This window comes from Oncorhynchus mykiss, chromosome 24 (assembly GCF_013265735.2).
Source record: "Oncorhynchus mykiss isolate Arlee chromosome 24, USDA_OmykA_1.1, whole genome shotgun sequence".
In the NCBI taxonomy this organism is placed as follows: Eukaryota; Metazoa; Chordata; class Actinopteri; order Salmoniformes; family Salmonidae; genus Oncorhynchus; species Oncorhynchus mykiss.
The window spans coordinates 4,993,456-5,007,296 of record NC_048588.1 but is presented as its reverse complement, the minus strand read 5'-3'; the positions used below and the strand labels follow the sequence as shown (position 1 = coordinate 5,007,296).

The 13,841-nt window shown below is 42.5% G+C and overlaps 1 protein-coding gene across 5 annotated transcripts in view; it reads left to right on the top strand.

Moving 5' to 3' along the window:
• LOC110503574 (leucine-rich repeat and fibronectin type III domain-containing protein 1-like protein) overlaps positions 1-13,841 on the top strand; it is a 121,811-nt gene that overhangs the window by 96,251 nt on the left and 11,719 nt on the right. For 3 of the 5 annotated variants that reach the window (XM_021581974.2, XM_021581973.2, XM_036961478.1), the window contains exons 4-6: positions 10,148-10,824; positions 11,907-12,025; positions 12,590-12,982. In XM_021581974.2, coding sequence (XP_021437649.2) covers positions 10,148-10,824; positions 11,907-11,977 — 748 coding nt within the window. In that variant the 3' untranslated portion in view covers positions 11,978-12,025; positions 12,590-12,982. Of the gene's footprint in view, positions 1-50; positions 158-10,147; positions 10,825-11,906; positions 12,026-12,589; positions 12,983-13,841 lie in introns of those variants that run through there. The other 2 variants (XM_021581975.2, XM_036961479.1) reach the window with 2 other exon arrangements.

Below are 13,841 nucleotides of genomic sequence, written 5' to 3'. Positions count from 1 at the left end.
CCAGACTTTTATTTAAAAAAAATAACATGTGTCCATCCCTCTGTCCCCAGGCGAGTCTTCTGGGCTATGGAACTCTAGAGCAGCACATCTAAAGACCTGCCACCCTGTTGTCAGCTATCCACAAACAGTTCCCTGAGGAAGGATGCAACTAAGTAACTAACCATTTAATGGCCTAATTTTGGGGGTGACCAAATGCAATAAAGTTTTGTATAAACAACTCATTTTCATTTTTCAATTGATAGATTGCAAACGCACTTTTTCAGAGCATGTTTGGCATACATGGTCTTTATTAAATTGTTTTACTTTACTGTGGTAAGAGCAAAGAGCTTGTGATTCAAAAGAGAGAATACATGTTTATTTATGTATTTCAGACACATCACACAGGCATGTCAACTAAAATAGACTTTATATCCCAGTCATGGTCAAATCAACTAAGTCAGTGCTATTGCCCATAGTTCTTCCCATAAATTGTAGTGGTTACATACGATACATGGTGATGGAATAGCTGTGAGAGAGAGACTGTTGCTGTGCACCCAGCTTATTTTCTAGAAGCCTAGCTCCAGTCCACTTAGCTAGGCTAAGGTGAACTCAACTCAGACTGATGATGGGAATTAACATGTTATACGGTTGAAGACTTAGGTTGGAGTCATTAAAACTTGTTTTTCAACCACTCCACACATTTCTTGTTAGTCGTTTAGGACATCTACTTGGTGCATGACACAAGTAATTTTTCCAACAATTGTTTACAGACAGATTGTTTCACTTATAATTCCCTGTATCACAATTCCAGTGGGTCAGAAGTTTACATACACAAAGTTGACTGTGCCTTTAAACAGCTTGGAAAAATCCATACAATGATGTCATGGCTTTAGAAGCTTCTGATAGGGTAATTGACATAATTTGAGTCAATTGGGGCGGCAGCGTAGCCTAGTGGTTAGAGCGTTGGACTAGTAACCGGAAGGTTGCGAGTTCAAACCCCCGAGCTGACAAGGTACAAATCTGTCGTTCTGCCCCTGAACAGGCAGTTAACCCACTGTTCCCAGGCCGTCATTGAAAATAAGAATTTGTTCTTAACTGACTTGCCTGGTTAAATAAAGGTAAAATAAAAAAATAAAAAAAAATACCTGTGGATGTATTTCAAGGCCTACCTTCAAACTCAGTGCCTCTTTGCTTGACATCATGGGGGAAAAGATGAAAATAATCAGCCAGACCTCAGAAAAAACTTGTAGACCTCCACAAGTCTGGTTCATCCTTGGTAGCAATTTCCAAACGCCTGAAGGTACCACGTTCATCTGTAAAAATATGAAAAAAATACGCAAGGAAAACACCATGGGACCATACAGCCGTCATGGTCCCATGGTTCTATATCCATAGTAAAACTAATCCTATATCGACATAACCTGAAAGCCCGCTCAGCAACGACAAAGCCGCTGCTCCAAAACCACCATAAAAAAAGCCAGACTATGGTTTGCAACTGCACATGGGGACAAAGATCGTACTTTTTGGAGAAATGTCCTCTGGTCTGATGAAACAATAATAGAACTGTTTGGTCATAATGACCATTGTTATGTTTGGAGGGAAAAGGGGGGAGGGGCTTGCAAGCCGAAGAACACCATCCCAACCGTGAAGCACGGGGGTGGCAGCATCATGTTGTGGGGGTGCTTTGCTGCAGGAGGGACTGGTGCACTTCACAAAATAGATGGCATCATGAGGAGGAAAATTATGTGGATATTTTGAAGCAACATCTCAAGGCATCAGTCAGGAAGTTAAAGCTTGGTCGCAAATGGGTCTTCCAAATGGACAACAACCCCAAGCATACTTCCAAAGTTTTGGCAAAATGGCTTGAGGACAGCAAAGTCAAGGTATTCCATCCCAAAGCCCGGACCTCAACCCTATAGAAAATTTGTGGGCAGAACTGAAAAAGCGTGTGCGAGCAAGGAGGCCTACGAATCTGACTCCGTTACACCAGCTCTGTTAGGAGGAATGGGCCAAAATTTACCCAACTGTCGGAAGCTTGTGGAAGGCTACCCAAAACGTTTGACCCAAATTAAACTATTTAAAGGCAATGCTACCAAAAACTAATTGAGTGTATGTAAAAAAGCTGAAATAAATCATTCTCTCTGCTATTATTCTGACATTTCACATTCTTAAAATAAAGTGGTGATCCTAACTGGCCTAAAACAGGGATTTTTTCCTGGGATTAAATGTCAGGAATTGTGAAAAATGAGTTTAAATATATTTGGCGTAAGGTGTATGTAAACATCCAACTTCATCTGTGTATGTATATTTATATATTTATAGACAAATATGATTACACTCAAATATACTAATTGAGAAACTACATTTTTTGAAACAATATGTATAATCTGTGTTAATGATATCATAAATAGGACTGGTGGAGTTGTCAAACTTGCTGTTAACAAAAATATATGGAAATGTCTGCTCTACTCAAAATTACAACCAACTAATTGCAGAATTACCACAAATGGAAGGGGAGAAAGTTGTCTTGTCTGTCGGCCCTGCATTAAAGACCAAAATTGTGATAAATAAAAAAAGTATAACAGTTCCATTTAAGGACAAAAAATTGACAGCTGTGTCAAATCGATCGCAAAATAGTTGGGAAGAAATGTCCGATTTCCCTATTCTATGGCACATGGTTTATAAACTGATACCCAAAACAGTGCCGGATTCAAACTTAAGAGTTTTTCTATTTAAATTATTATACAAAATTCTTGCAAGCAATAGAATGTTATATACAGTAAATGGGGGAGACAACAATCCCAGCTCTGCAGCTTTTCCTGCGAAGAGATCACTTGTTTTGGTACTGTCCATACATATGTAGCTTGTTCACAGGTACAGAAAAGGCTAAAGAATTGCAACATTTACCTGGAGATAACGCTAGCAATGCCAGGTGAATTAAAAAGGCATAGTCAATCAATTAATAACACAATAATACTCTTACCAAAAATATATATATATATTTAATTTACAATATGTAGTATCTGTCAGAATAGGAAGGTTCAGAACTTTTGTGAAACATCACAGCACAGTTGAAAAATATGCCTAAATAGATTTAAAAACTGGATAGTGTTCAGAAATAGATGGGAGGGGTTGAGTGGAGCTGAAGGATGGCACTAAAAACAAGCAAAAGATACAAATGTAAACTATACTGTGTCCTTAAATGTATATATAGTATGTATAAGATGGAAGTAGAAGCCTAAGAGTTGTTGTCCATTAGTTTACTCCAATTAGGGGAGGGATGGTAGGGTTAGGGGAAAATAATATAGGAAAATATAAAGTACCAGTCAAAAGTTTGGACACATCTCCTCTTTCAATGGTTTTTCTTTATTTTTACTATTTTCTACATTGTAGAATAATTGTGAAGACATCAAAACTATGAAATAACACACATGGAATCATGTATTAACCAAAAAAGTGTTAACAAATCAAAATATATTTCATATTTGAGATTCTTCAAAGTAGCCACCCTTTGCCTTGACGACAGCTTTGCACACTCTTGGCATTCTCTCAACCAGCTTCACCTGGAATTATTTTCCAGCAGTCTTGAAGAAGTTCCCACATATGCTGAGCACTTGTTGGCTGCTTCTCCTTAACTCTGCGGTCCAACTCATCCCAAACCATCTCAATTGGGTTGAGTTTGGGTGATTGTGGAAGCCAGGTCATCTGATGCAGCACTCCATCGCTCTCCTTGGTCAAATAGCCTTTACACAGCCTGGAGGCGTGTTTTGGGTCATTGTACTGTTGGAAATAATGATAATCCCTCTAAGCGCAAAGCAGATGGGATGGCATGTTGCTGCAGAATGCTGTGGTAGCCATACTGGCCAAGTGGGCCTTGAATTCTAAATTAATCACTGACATTGTCACCAGCATAGCACCCCAACACCATCACACCTCCTCCTCCATGCTTCACGGTGGGAACCACACATGCGGAGATCTTCCGTTCACCTACTCTGTGTCACACAAAAGACAGCTGTTGGAACCAAAAATCTCAACTTTGGACTCATCAGACAGAAGGACATATTTCTACTGGTCTAATGTCCATTGCTCGTGTTTCATGGCCCAAGCAAGTGTCTTCTTATTGGTTTCCTTTAGTAGTGGTTTCTTTGCAGCAATTCGACCATGAAGGCCTGATTCATACGGTGTCCTCTGAGCAGTTGATGTTGAGATGTGTTTATTACTTGAACTCTGTGAAACATTTATTTGGGCTGCAATTTCTGAGGCTGATAGCTCTAATGAACTTATCCTCTGCAGCAGAGATAACTCTGGGTCGTCCTTTCCTGTGGTGGTCCTCATGAGAGCCAGTTTCATCATAGCGCTTGATGGTTTTTGCGACTGCACTTGAAGAAACTTTAAAAGTTCTTGAAATTTTCCGGATTGACTGACCTTCATGTCGGACTGTCATTTCTCTTTGCTTATTTGAGCTGTTCTTACCATAATATGGACATGGTCTTTTACCAAACCGGGCTGTCTTCTGTATACCACCCCTACCCTACCAGAATACAGTGGGGAGAAAAACATTTTTTTTGTCAGCCACCAATTGTGCAAGTTCTCCCACTTAAAAAGAGGCCTGTAATTTTCATCATAGGTACACTTCAACTATGACAGACAAAATGAGAAAATATATGTCTTCCATTTCCTAATAATTGCTCCCACAGTTGATTTCTTCAAACCAAGCTGCTTACCTATTGCAGATTCAGTCTTCCCAGCCTGGTGCAGGTCTACAATTTTGTTTCTGGTGTCCTTTGACAGCTCTTTGGTCTTGGCCATAGTGGAGTTTGGAGTGTGACTGTTTGACGTTGTGGACAGGTGTATTTTATACTGATAACAAGTTCAATCAGGTGCCATTAATACAGGTAACGAGTGGAGGACAGAGGAGCCTCTTAAAGAAGAAGTTACAGGTCTGAGAGCCAGAAATCTTGCTTGTTTGAAGGTGACCAAATACTTATTTTCCACCATAATTTGCAAATAAATTCATTAAAAATCCTACAATGTGATTTTCTGGATTTTTCTTCTCATTTTTTCTGTCATAGTTGAAGTGTACATACGATGAAAATTACAGGCCTCTCTCATCTTTTTAAGTGGGAGAACTTGCACAATTGGTGGCTGACTATTTTTTGCCCCACTGTATGTAATACATTACATTATATATATATATACTATATATATACATTATATATATATATATATAATTATTATATATAGATTATATTTATGACCTGCTTCCTCACCAAACAGGACCTTTTTGTCCTACATACCACATTGTGGGCAGGATTCGATCTGTGCTAAGGATCAGGAGGGGAGAGGCCTAGTTCATCAGTGAATTGGATAGAGGCTCTACCACCCACAGACTGATTGTACCTGGCTGTGCTCTTCGTCCTGGGGCCCAGGGGCAGTGTTTCACTGATGCTGTGAGTGGAATGAATAATGGGGCGTGGCACAGAGTCTCTGTGAAAACCAGGCCTGTCGGCACAATACAGTCCCCTTTCATGCTGTTAGAGAAGCTGGCAGGCAGCTGTGTCTAACTATGTGTGTGAGCGTGCGTGTGTTCATGGATGCGTGCGTGCACCTGTGCGTTTTTATGTATGCGCCGGGTATGTGCGTACCCTTGAGAGCAGCGGCACCAACAGTATTTCATGCTTCCCTCTTTTATCAAACAACTTCTATTTAAATCATTGACTCAACTGTATCAAATTGATGTTTGTATCTCAGTGGAAATGCAGCCTGATGCGTTGAAATTTAAGAATACATTTGTGTTTATGTGTTAGTGTTCCTAATCTGTCCCCAAACAGTGCTTCTCGGTGACCCCAGGCTGGCTAAGAAAATACCAGGGAAAAATAAGTTCAGCCCCATGAATCCAACATTTTTATCCTCAAACTGTGTCAAACTTTGCTTAACTCAACAATACTTGAGAAGTGTATTTTTTATTGTCACTCTTTAATTGAATTCACCTCTGGCTTGTCTATTATCCCAACCTGGTATGAGTAATCCTGTCAAGCTCATTTATTTAACAAAGAGCATTAAATATTTCCCATCTGAATTTCATTCTGGGGCCGCTTGACGTACTTGATATGAATGGGACTGCACAAGAGAGTCAGAGAAATGAAATTGACTGTCACTTATCCTCAACCTTGCTTTTGGAAAAGCCCATTTGGGGAATTATAATAAAAAAACTGCAACCTTGGGGGGGGGGGGGGGAGAGAGAGAGAGAGAGAGAGAGAGAGAGCACAATGATTCAAAGTTGCATGCTCCACTCACCACCACCCCCCACCCCCTTCCCCCTCAGTCAATGGGGGTTCATTAGTAACCTAGTCGTCAGGTGTGCCTGAGACTAGAGCTAGCTCTGATAATTGTATAAATAAATAAGTTAGGCATACACACCTCACTAGTGATATGCCTTAAATCTCCGCTACATCCCCGATACACCATCATCCACATAGCATAATCCCCAAGTGTTTTCTCCGCCGGACTGCACGCCAATCATTCAGGAAATGATACAGTGCATCCGAGCAGATGGGATTATGTGGGAAGGACATTTTGTGTTCCTCTTGAGAAAACAGAGATTTTAGTAAGAGCTACTACCAATATTATGACATTTTGAACAATAGTGTATGTTACTGATAGAAAGATGGCACCTGTAGCACACATAAACTATCACCTCTCTAAAGAGTCCAGACAGAGTACAGTATATAGAAATAATTTCATTACCTCCTGTCTACGCAATCAAGACTTCTCTTACTACTGGTCGATGTTTGATACCATATGTTGTTGAGAGGATGCATGTGTGGTGCATTTGAAATTAGCGTATTAGGAAATTGTGTTTGAACGCCTACTAAATAAACAGATGTATCAATATTAGTGATCCGCGTGTGCGTTTTGAGATCAACAAGCGGATTGTCGTAGGTATTTACCAAAAAAAAAGCAGCGTTCCATTTCAAGCTCCACTCATCTCATCAGGCTCTTCATTTAGAGGTGTCAATCAGTCTCGTGACGAATGGAAAAAGCAAAAACAACTAGCAGTTTCATTTCTCTGCCCTAAAATTCCCCACAGAGAGAATCATTTCCTCCCCTATTCACAATTGGCACCCGGCTTTCATTGCGGAGTCATTTCATTTTGGGGGGTATCTGCCGCAAGGGTGTTTCAGGAATCAGTCTCCCTGCATCGCTCCAATACCTCCTTTTTCAATTGATTTTTGTAACTGTTTTGTTATGTCGTCCTTGCCCCCAACACATAAAGTGTCTCATGTCCGATAGCCTATTCCAGAGCCACCACGTCCATGATAAGTCCTATAATAAACCAAAGCACAGAAACACCAGATAAAGGTCCTCTGCACAGCCCAGATCAAGGCGACTTTGTTCGGCATTGTGCTATAATGAATCTCCGTAAAGGCAGTCTGGATGTCATCCCTATTCGCAGAGAGAGAGAGAGAGGGAGAGAGAGAGAGAGAGAGAGAGAGACTCTGGGCTCCCAGTCAAATTAACAGGCAAAGGTGAGGCAAATGAGAGGACTTCAAAGCACCTTTAAAGTGGTTAGACGGAGAGAACCTCCCTCTCCCCTGCCACGCTTTTAATAGGATCCAGGATTGAGATCCCGCCAGCTACTCTCTTCTGCACGGTCATCTTCTTTTTTTCCCTGCAGACCATAAAATGAACTATTAAAGGAGAGAGAGGAAGAGAAAGAGACAGAGAGACACAGAGAGCGAGGGAGAGAGTGGGACACAGAGACCGAGATGGAGAGAGAGAGGAAAAAAAGAGTGCAGACTCGTGGGCCAATTTTCCATGAACCTAGTTGGATTAGGATAATGCTTCCTCTTAACAGGTGCTCTCTTTTTAGTAGTCAATAGGTTGGAGGAGTTACCCAAGCCAAACGGCCACCTCAGGGGACCCGCAATTAATAAACACCGTCTTTCAACAGGAATACACTCAACCAATTCCCTGCCCAACGTAAGTGCGATATTGAGAACGTTGACCAAGATAAATGGAAGCATGCTAAGGGAGCTGAACCCTATTTATGTTCTTCTATTGTTCAATCCCCATTGAGGTGATGTGTTGTATTGTCATGAAAACCCATAAGGCCTTTGTACTACATGTGAACGAGGAAATCCCTTGGACTCAGATTTCATTGTAGCCAAGAGCATCTGTAAGAGCATTAGCTACAATGACTCTTGGGAGAAAAAAAAAGAGGGGGTCAAGACCAAGGCTGAGGTGAACCTTTCATAACCTTGCGATTGGCATGTCACTTCTCTAGCTGGTGCTGGATTGGACAAGACTCTAGAAAAAGATGCAAAGATAATCAGGGTGAATAAAGATTAGGAAGGGGTTGCAGTGGCAGTAATAACATTTCAGGTCGTATGCCGGGGTTACGATTATTGCTATTTCCCCCCATGTAATTCATTTTGTCAATTCACATCAATTCATTCATTTTCTTGTCTGCACTAGATCATTCGGAAGTCGGCGCAAACTACTCCCGAGAATACTTCCTATTTAATTACTGTGTCAATATGTCTGGTTTGCATAACAGATTTCTCCGCTAATATAAAATGTATTTGACCAATGAAAATGACATTTCCATTATTATATTTACAATTTATTGTTAAACTTTCCAACCAGAAAAGTTTGAATATTTATTGGTTTATAATGAAAAGAGGTGCTAATGATCCCAAGCACCTTGTGATTTAACACTGTACTGAGCCATGCACATTCTCAGTCAGTGTCCCGGGGGAGGACTTTCCGGGACGGACAGCTCAGTACTGTAGTCACTTGAGTCAATTGAGGGTGAGGTCCTAGCCTAAATCATCCATTCTCTCAACACTGTCAACAATATAGGGTGAACATTCAATTATTGTCATTTCTTTTGCCATGTCCAGGAGAGTTTTCTTAATTTACACCAAGTGTTCTACTGTGTTCTGCCTCAAGCAAGGTGGCTTAATGAGATGATACTGGGCGTTGTTTACAAACTCAGCTTTTTGAACTGTTGATGTGAATTTAAATGTCAAGACTTGTTAGCCAGTTAGTGATACACACACACCATGAAAATGGGAGATTTGGAAGCTTTTGGGAGTTATGCAAAATGGGGACTGACATTAAATCACAGCTCAAGATGTCGCTGGCATCCCTTTGTGTACAGATGATCCACTGCTCACTTACACTGTCGGAAATCACACACATGACCACACACTGTCACGGTGCCTTTCAAGGGTCGACACTACTGTACAGTGTTGCCAAGTTTGTAGATTCTGTCACAACAGTCTGCATATTGTTGTCATTGCAAAGGTCTGATTCGCCAGACTATTATGACAGGGAACGGTGTCGGGCCAAGGACTGCGTAGTTTTATTTCCTCTTTCTTCATAGTTTTTCTGACCCTGCTGTACAGCTGCGTGAATGGGACACGGAAATGGACATAATCTGGAAAAGTGGAGCGTTCCTGATAAATTGAGTCCAATCATATCAAATCCTTTCAGTTTCGTGCTGAAAGGGGTGATTGTAAGAATGAAAAGATACGGTACCAAAAGGAAAAGAGGAAATTGCTCGTGTTGGAGGAGCATACAGTATCTCCTGATGCTGATAGGTTCTACAGTGCTTCTGAAGCCTACATGCACCATATTATCTGGTAGTATTGGCACCTATTGGACACGTGCTTTACTCCTTGGATGGACATTGATCTCAATATGGTCTTTCTCTACAAACTCATTGGACCAGGGTTAGATAGGACCTTTACACGGATTACTTTCACCCACAATACATTCCATGTTATACATTTCTGGTAAATCCATTGTTATGGACCTTTTTAATATAGATTTTTAGGTTAGTCATTTTTGACGGTCCCACTAGTAAGCCCAATAGGCTGTAACAGTTCGGTCGCACCTCAAAACAAGGGGTGTACCATAACGCTATTATAATACTGTGGAAAAATGTCTTAAGATTTAAAAAAGTATGTCTTAGCGGTCTATTTGAACCATCCATATCCATTCTCATAGCCCTATAGACAAGTCTACTTTTTAACACAACTTTTCTTTACCCAGAATTAATCATCTTTTCAAAATATTCCCCATCTACAGATTATTAGTTCCTTGTATATACCATGTTCATCATCAATCCTAAGACATGTTTCTCTCTCTTAATCAATAGAATGATCCCGTCCACCAGTCAGGACTTCCTGGTGCGTGACCTGGTGTCAGGGCGCGAGTACGACCTGTGTGTCCTGGCGGTGTACGACGACGGCATCACCTCGTTGACGGCCACGCGGCAGGTGGGCTGCGTCCAGTTCATCACGGAGACCGAGTACAGCCAGTGCCAGGCCCTCCACAGCCAGTTCCTGGGCGGCACCATGATCATCATTATTGGTGGCATCATCGTGGCCTCCGTGCTCGTCTTCATCATCATCCTCATGATCCGCTACAAGGTCTACAGCCACCAGGGCATGGACACAGGCAAGGTGGGCACCCTGGCCAACATCCGTGCCCAGACCAATGGAGGACAGGCTGGGGGACAGGTGTCCCACTCTGGGTCTAAAGTTACAGAGAGTCAGGAGGAGCAGCAGGATCATGCCTTTGCTGGGGTGGGAGTGGGACCAGGGACAGGGTTAGGGGGGTGTGTGAGTGGAGTGGCATCGCCTAATGCCACCCTAAAGAACTCTAACACCATGGCGCTGGTGGTTGACTGTGAGAAGGCGGTGCAGATCTCAGACATGACTGCTGAGGACCTGCTGTCGCCAAGTAAGAGGCATCACTCCAGGACTGCCTTTGAGATGAAGAGGAGAGCCTCCCTCACACCCAGAGAGTCCACCATCGTCGATGTGGGGGGAAGTAAGTACTTGAGAGAGTGAGACAGATACAAATTATTGTGATTGGGGTGAATGAGAGAGTGACCCAATTTTTCATCATTTTCAATGTGGTATCTCTATGGCATGTCTGAAACAACTGGCATGTAATTCATTTGTGTTCCTTCTGTGACCTACAGTAGGTATCGGCAGCTAGATCCCTGCCACTGAACATGAACCCATTGCATAGCCCAACCCAGCACACCTCATTGCATCACATAAAATGGCAGTTCAGAGACATGTAATTGCTAAGAACAGGGCCATTCAGCTGATTCAATGGGCCACAGCCAGATATATTTTAAAGAACCTCGCCAGAGTGAGAAACTTGGATACATTGTTCCAATTGGATAATTGCACTTTCTGAATGAATGGCCATGGATTTCCAGAGCCATGGTCTTGTAAATCACTAAATCAATATGGTGAATTAAATCAGGGTCAGGGAGAGACAAGGCCCTCTCTTTCAATTCCGTCAATCACCCATGTCAGCTACAACATTGATTTTAGTGGAAAGTAAGGGGCATAATGAACCAAAATGATCCATTTAGGCTGAGGATAATTTTGTCAATGAAAACGATTGAATATGGCTGCCCTTGAACCTGACCAAAACCTTTGCAGTGGGCAACCACATTCTCAACGTCATTGCTGTGTAAATGCACACTTTGCACTGCAACGCACATATATTCATTCTGAAAAGGTGCTGCAGTGAACAATCACGCTATACACTTACATTCTGTAATCATTCGGTAAAATCACAATTTACTTCCACCAGTAGAATCCTATCGGACACACAACCAGTAAGTGCAAGGCTACCATGTGATCTGAGTCACTTTGCCCGGATTCCAAATCAGATCTGTGCCAAAAACCTGTGGAGCTGCCCTGTGTGAAACAAAATGGTGCCAATTTGGTACAGTTGACACCGGGCCATGAATCACATTCCCGCAGCCATGTCCGCAGGCTCCCTGCTGTGTCCCTGAGACGAGGGGTGATGAACGCACCGCACCGCGTCCAGCTTGGCTGTCACTAACTCTAGCCGCCTCATCCCTCACCTCTATTTGTCTCTCCCACCAGACACGCCAGCGCCCGTGGCCGCCGCCGACGACAAGAGGGCTCACCGAGACTGGAGTGACTTTAAAATTTGATGACTTCTTCTGCTTCTTCGGGCGAGAAGCAGCCATCAACCTCCAAGAGTAATGGTTCCCTTCTTTCCCTGTTCCTCTCCATTCATCTACTTGAGAGAAGAATATGAGGGGGGGGGGGGGGGCTTTAGTGTAAGAGATGGAGAGATGGCCGTGTCGGAGAGAAAATGTCACTTAGTCAGAGCTAACATATTGCTAGCCACGTTACTGCCAGAGACCTCCCTCAGGATTTGGTTCCTATACATATGGCATATTCAGCGAGACTAATTGCAGAGTCCACCCCCTTAACACTCAGTGTTGCCCCTTTGAAAGCAGCAGACATCCAAACAACATAATGCAGGAGCATGACTTACAATTACTTACATTTTCCTCCTATACCAATACACTATAGTAGCAACACAAAACAGATCCTAGCACAGTAGCAATTACAAACAAACACATCATCGGATCCACCTTCCAGTAAATATCATCATTATAAATCCAATTACCATTCAAACTATTGCACGTATCTCGAGAACAGTTGTGATTGATGTCATGCATTCAACTCAGTCACTGATTAGGTTGTACATGCATTCCACTCAATCAGTAACCATTGGTCATGTTTTTGTTTTTCAGAATATTCCCAGGATTCCAGGAATCAAGGAGATTGGATTATAAATCAGGAACATTTTTAGGACTCCTGCCAGACATCCTCCTTGCGTCCTCACTAGTTCACACTGTATTTACAGACCCCCCCATGAAAACACCCCAAGATGGATTTAATAAGGACTCAATTCACCATCATAATCTAATGGATTGGAGCTAGATGAGCCAACGGCCTCGCCAGTGGCTTTTGAAACGTATTGCCTTGTAATCCCTCTGTGGCTCAGACTGTCTGTGTGTCCGCTGTTCCTGGCCCTGTACTTGGGACCAGGACTTGCCAATACCTGGACCTGTTCCTGGACCTGCTCATAATGTACCTTACTTTACGTGACTGTCTTCAGACTCAGGATGGGGACCCAGCCAAGGGTGAGTGTACACAGGATTATGTACTCTGTGGGTTGACCAGGAAACACTCCCTGGTCGGGTCACAAGGTCAGGAAACCGCCCAGGGCCTTCCTCATTATTTAACCAAGTTGACCATATATTTCAAGGATGCATGCCACAGATATCTCTAATTTAGGAGATGTGTGTTCTGTGTTGCTTTTAACCAACCATGTTAGAGGCCCCAGACAGGCCCAATCTGATTCGTTTGTGACTACAAACAGGAGAGGGAGGGTGTGGAAGGATAAACTTGGGGTACTCTGGAGGCGGACCCAATCTTTTTCCCAGAGTCATCTCATGTCTGCCTCCCATCTCCTCCTTGTCCACTCTACTGGTTCCTCTGGCTTAACTAATAACATGGCTAAACGGATGGGAGATAATTATGGGTAGACAGGCAATTGAGGAGTCAAATTTGGTAAGTGATCAGCTCAATTAGGCCCTGAAAACATTGATGGAGGAGCACAGCGGGAGAGGACCCCAGCCGCAACTCAGGGGTGGGCATTACTAGATCTGTCTGGATTAGGCTACTTTCTCTTAACTCTCTACTATTCCACTCACTCCATTGACTGTTGTCCCCAATTAGATGTTTTTTTAATTAATTTGTTAGGAGCCCCATTAGCCAACGACAATGGCGACAGCTAGTCTTTCTTTTTCACAATTGACATACATTTAAAAACAGTGCTACATGTAGTGTGTGTGTGTGTCCATCTATCAGTTACAGATACATGTCAGTACATACACACAACAAGTAGGTCACATGGGGGAGAGGCGGTGTGCCGTGAGGTGTTGCTTTATTTGTTTTTTGAAACCAGGTTTGCTGTTCACTTGCGCTTTATAAGATGGA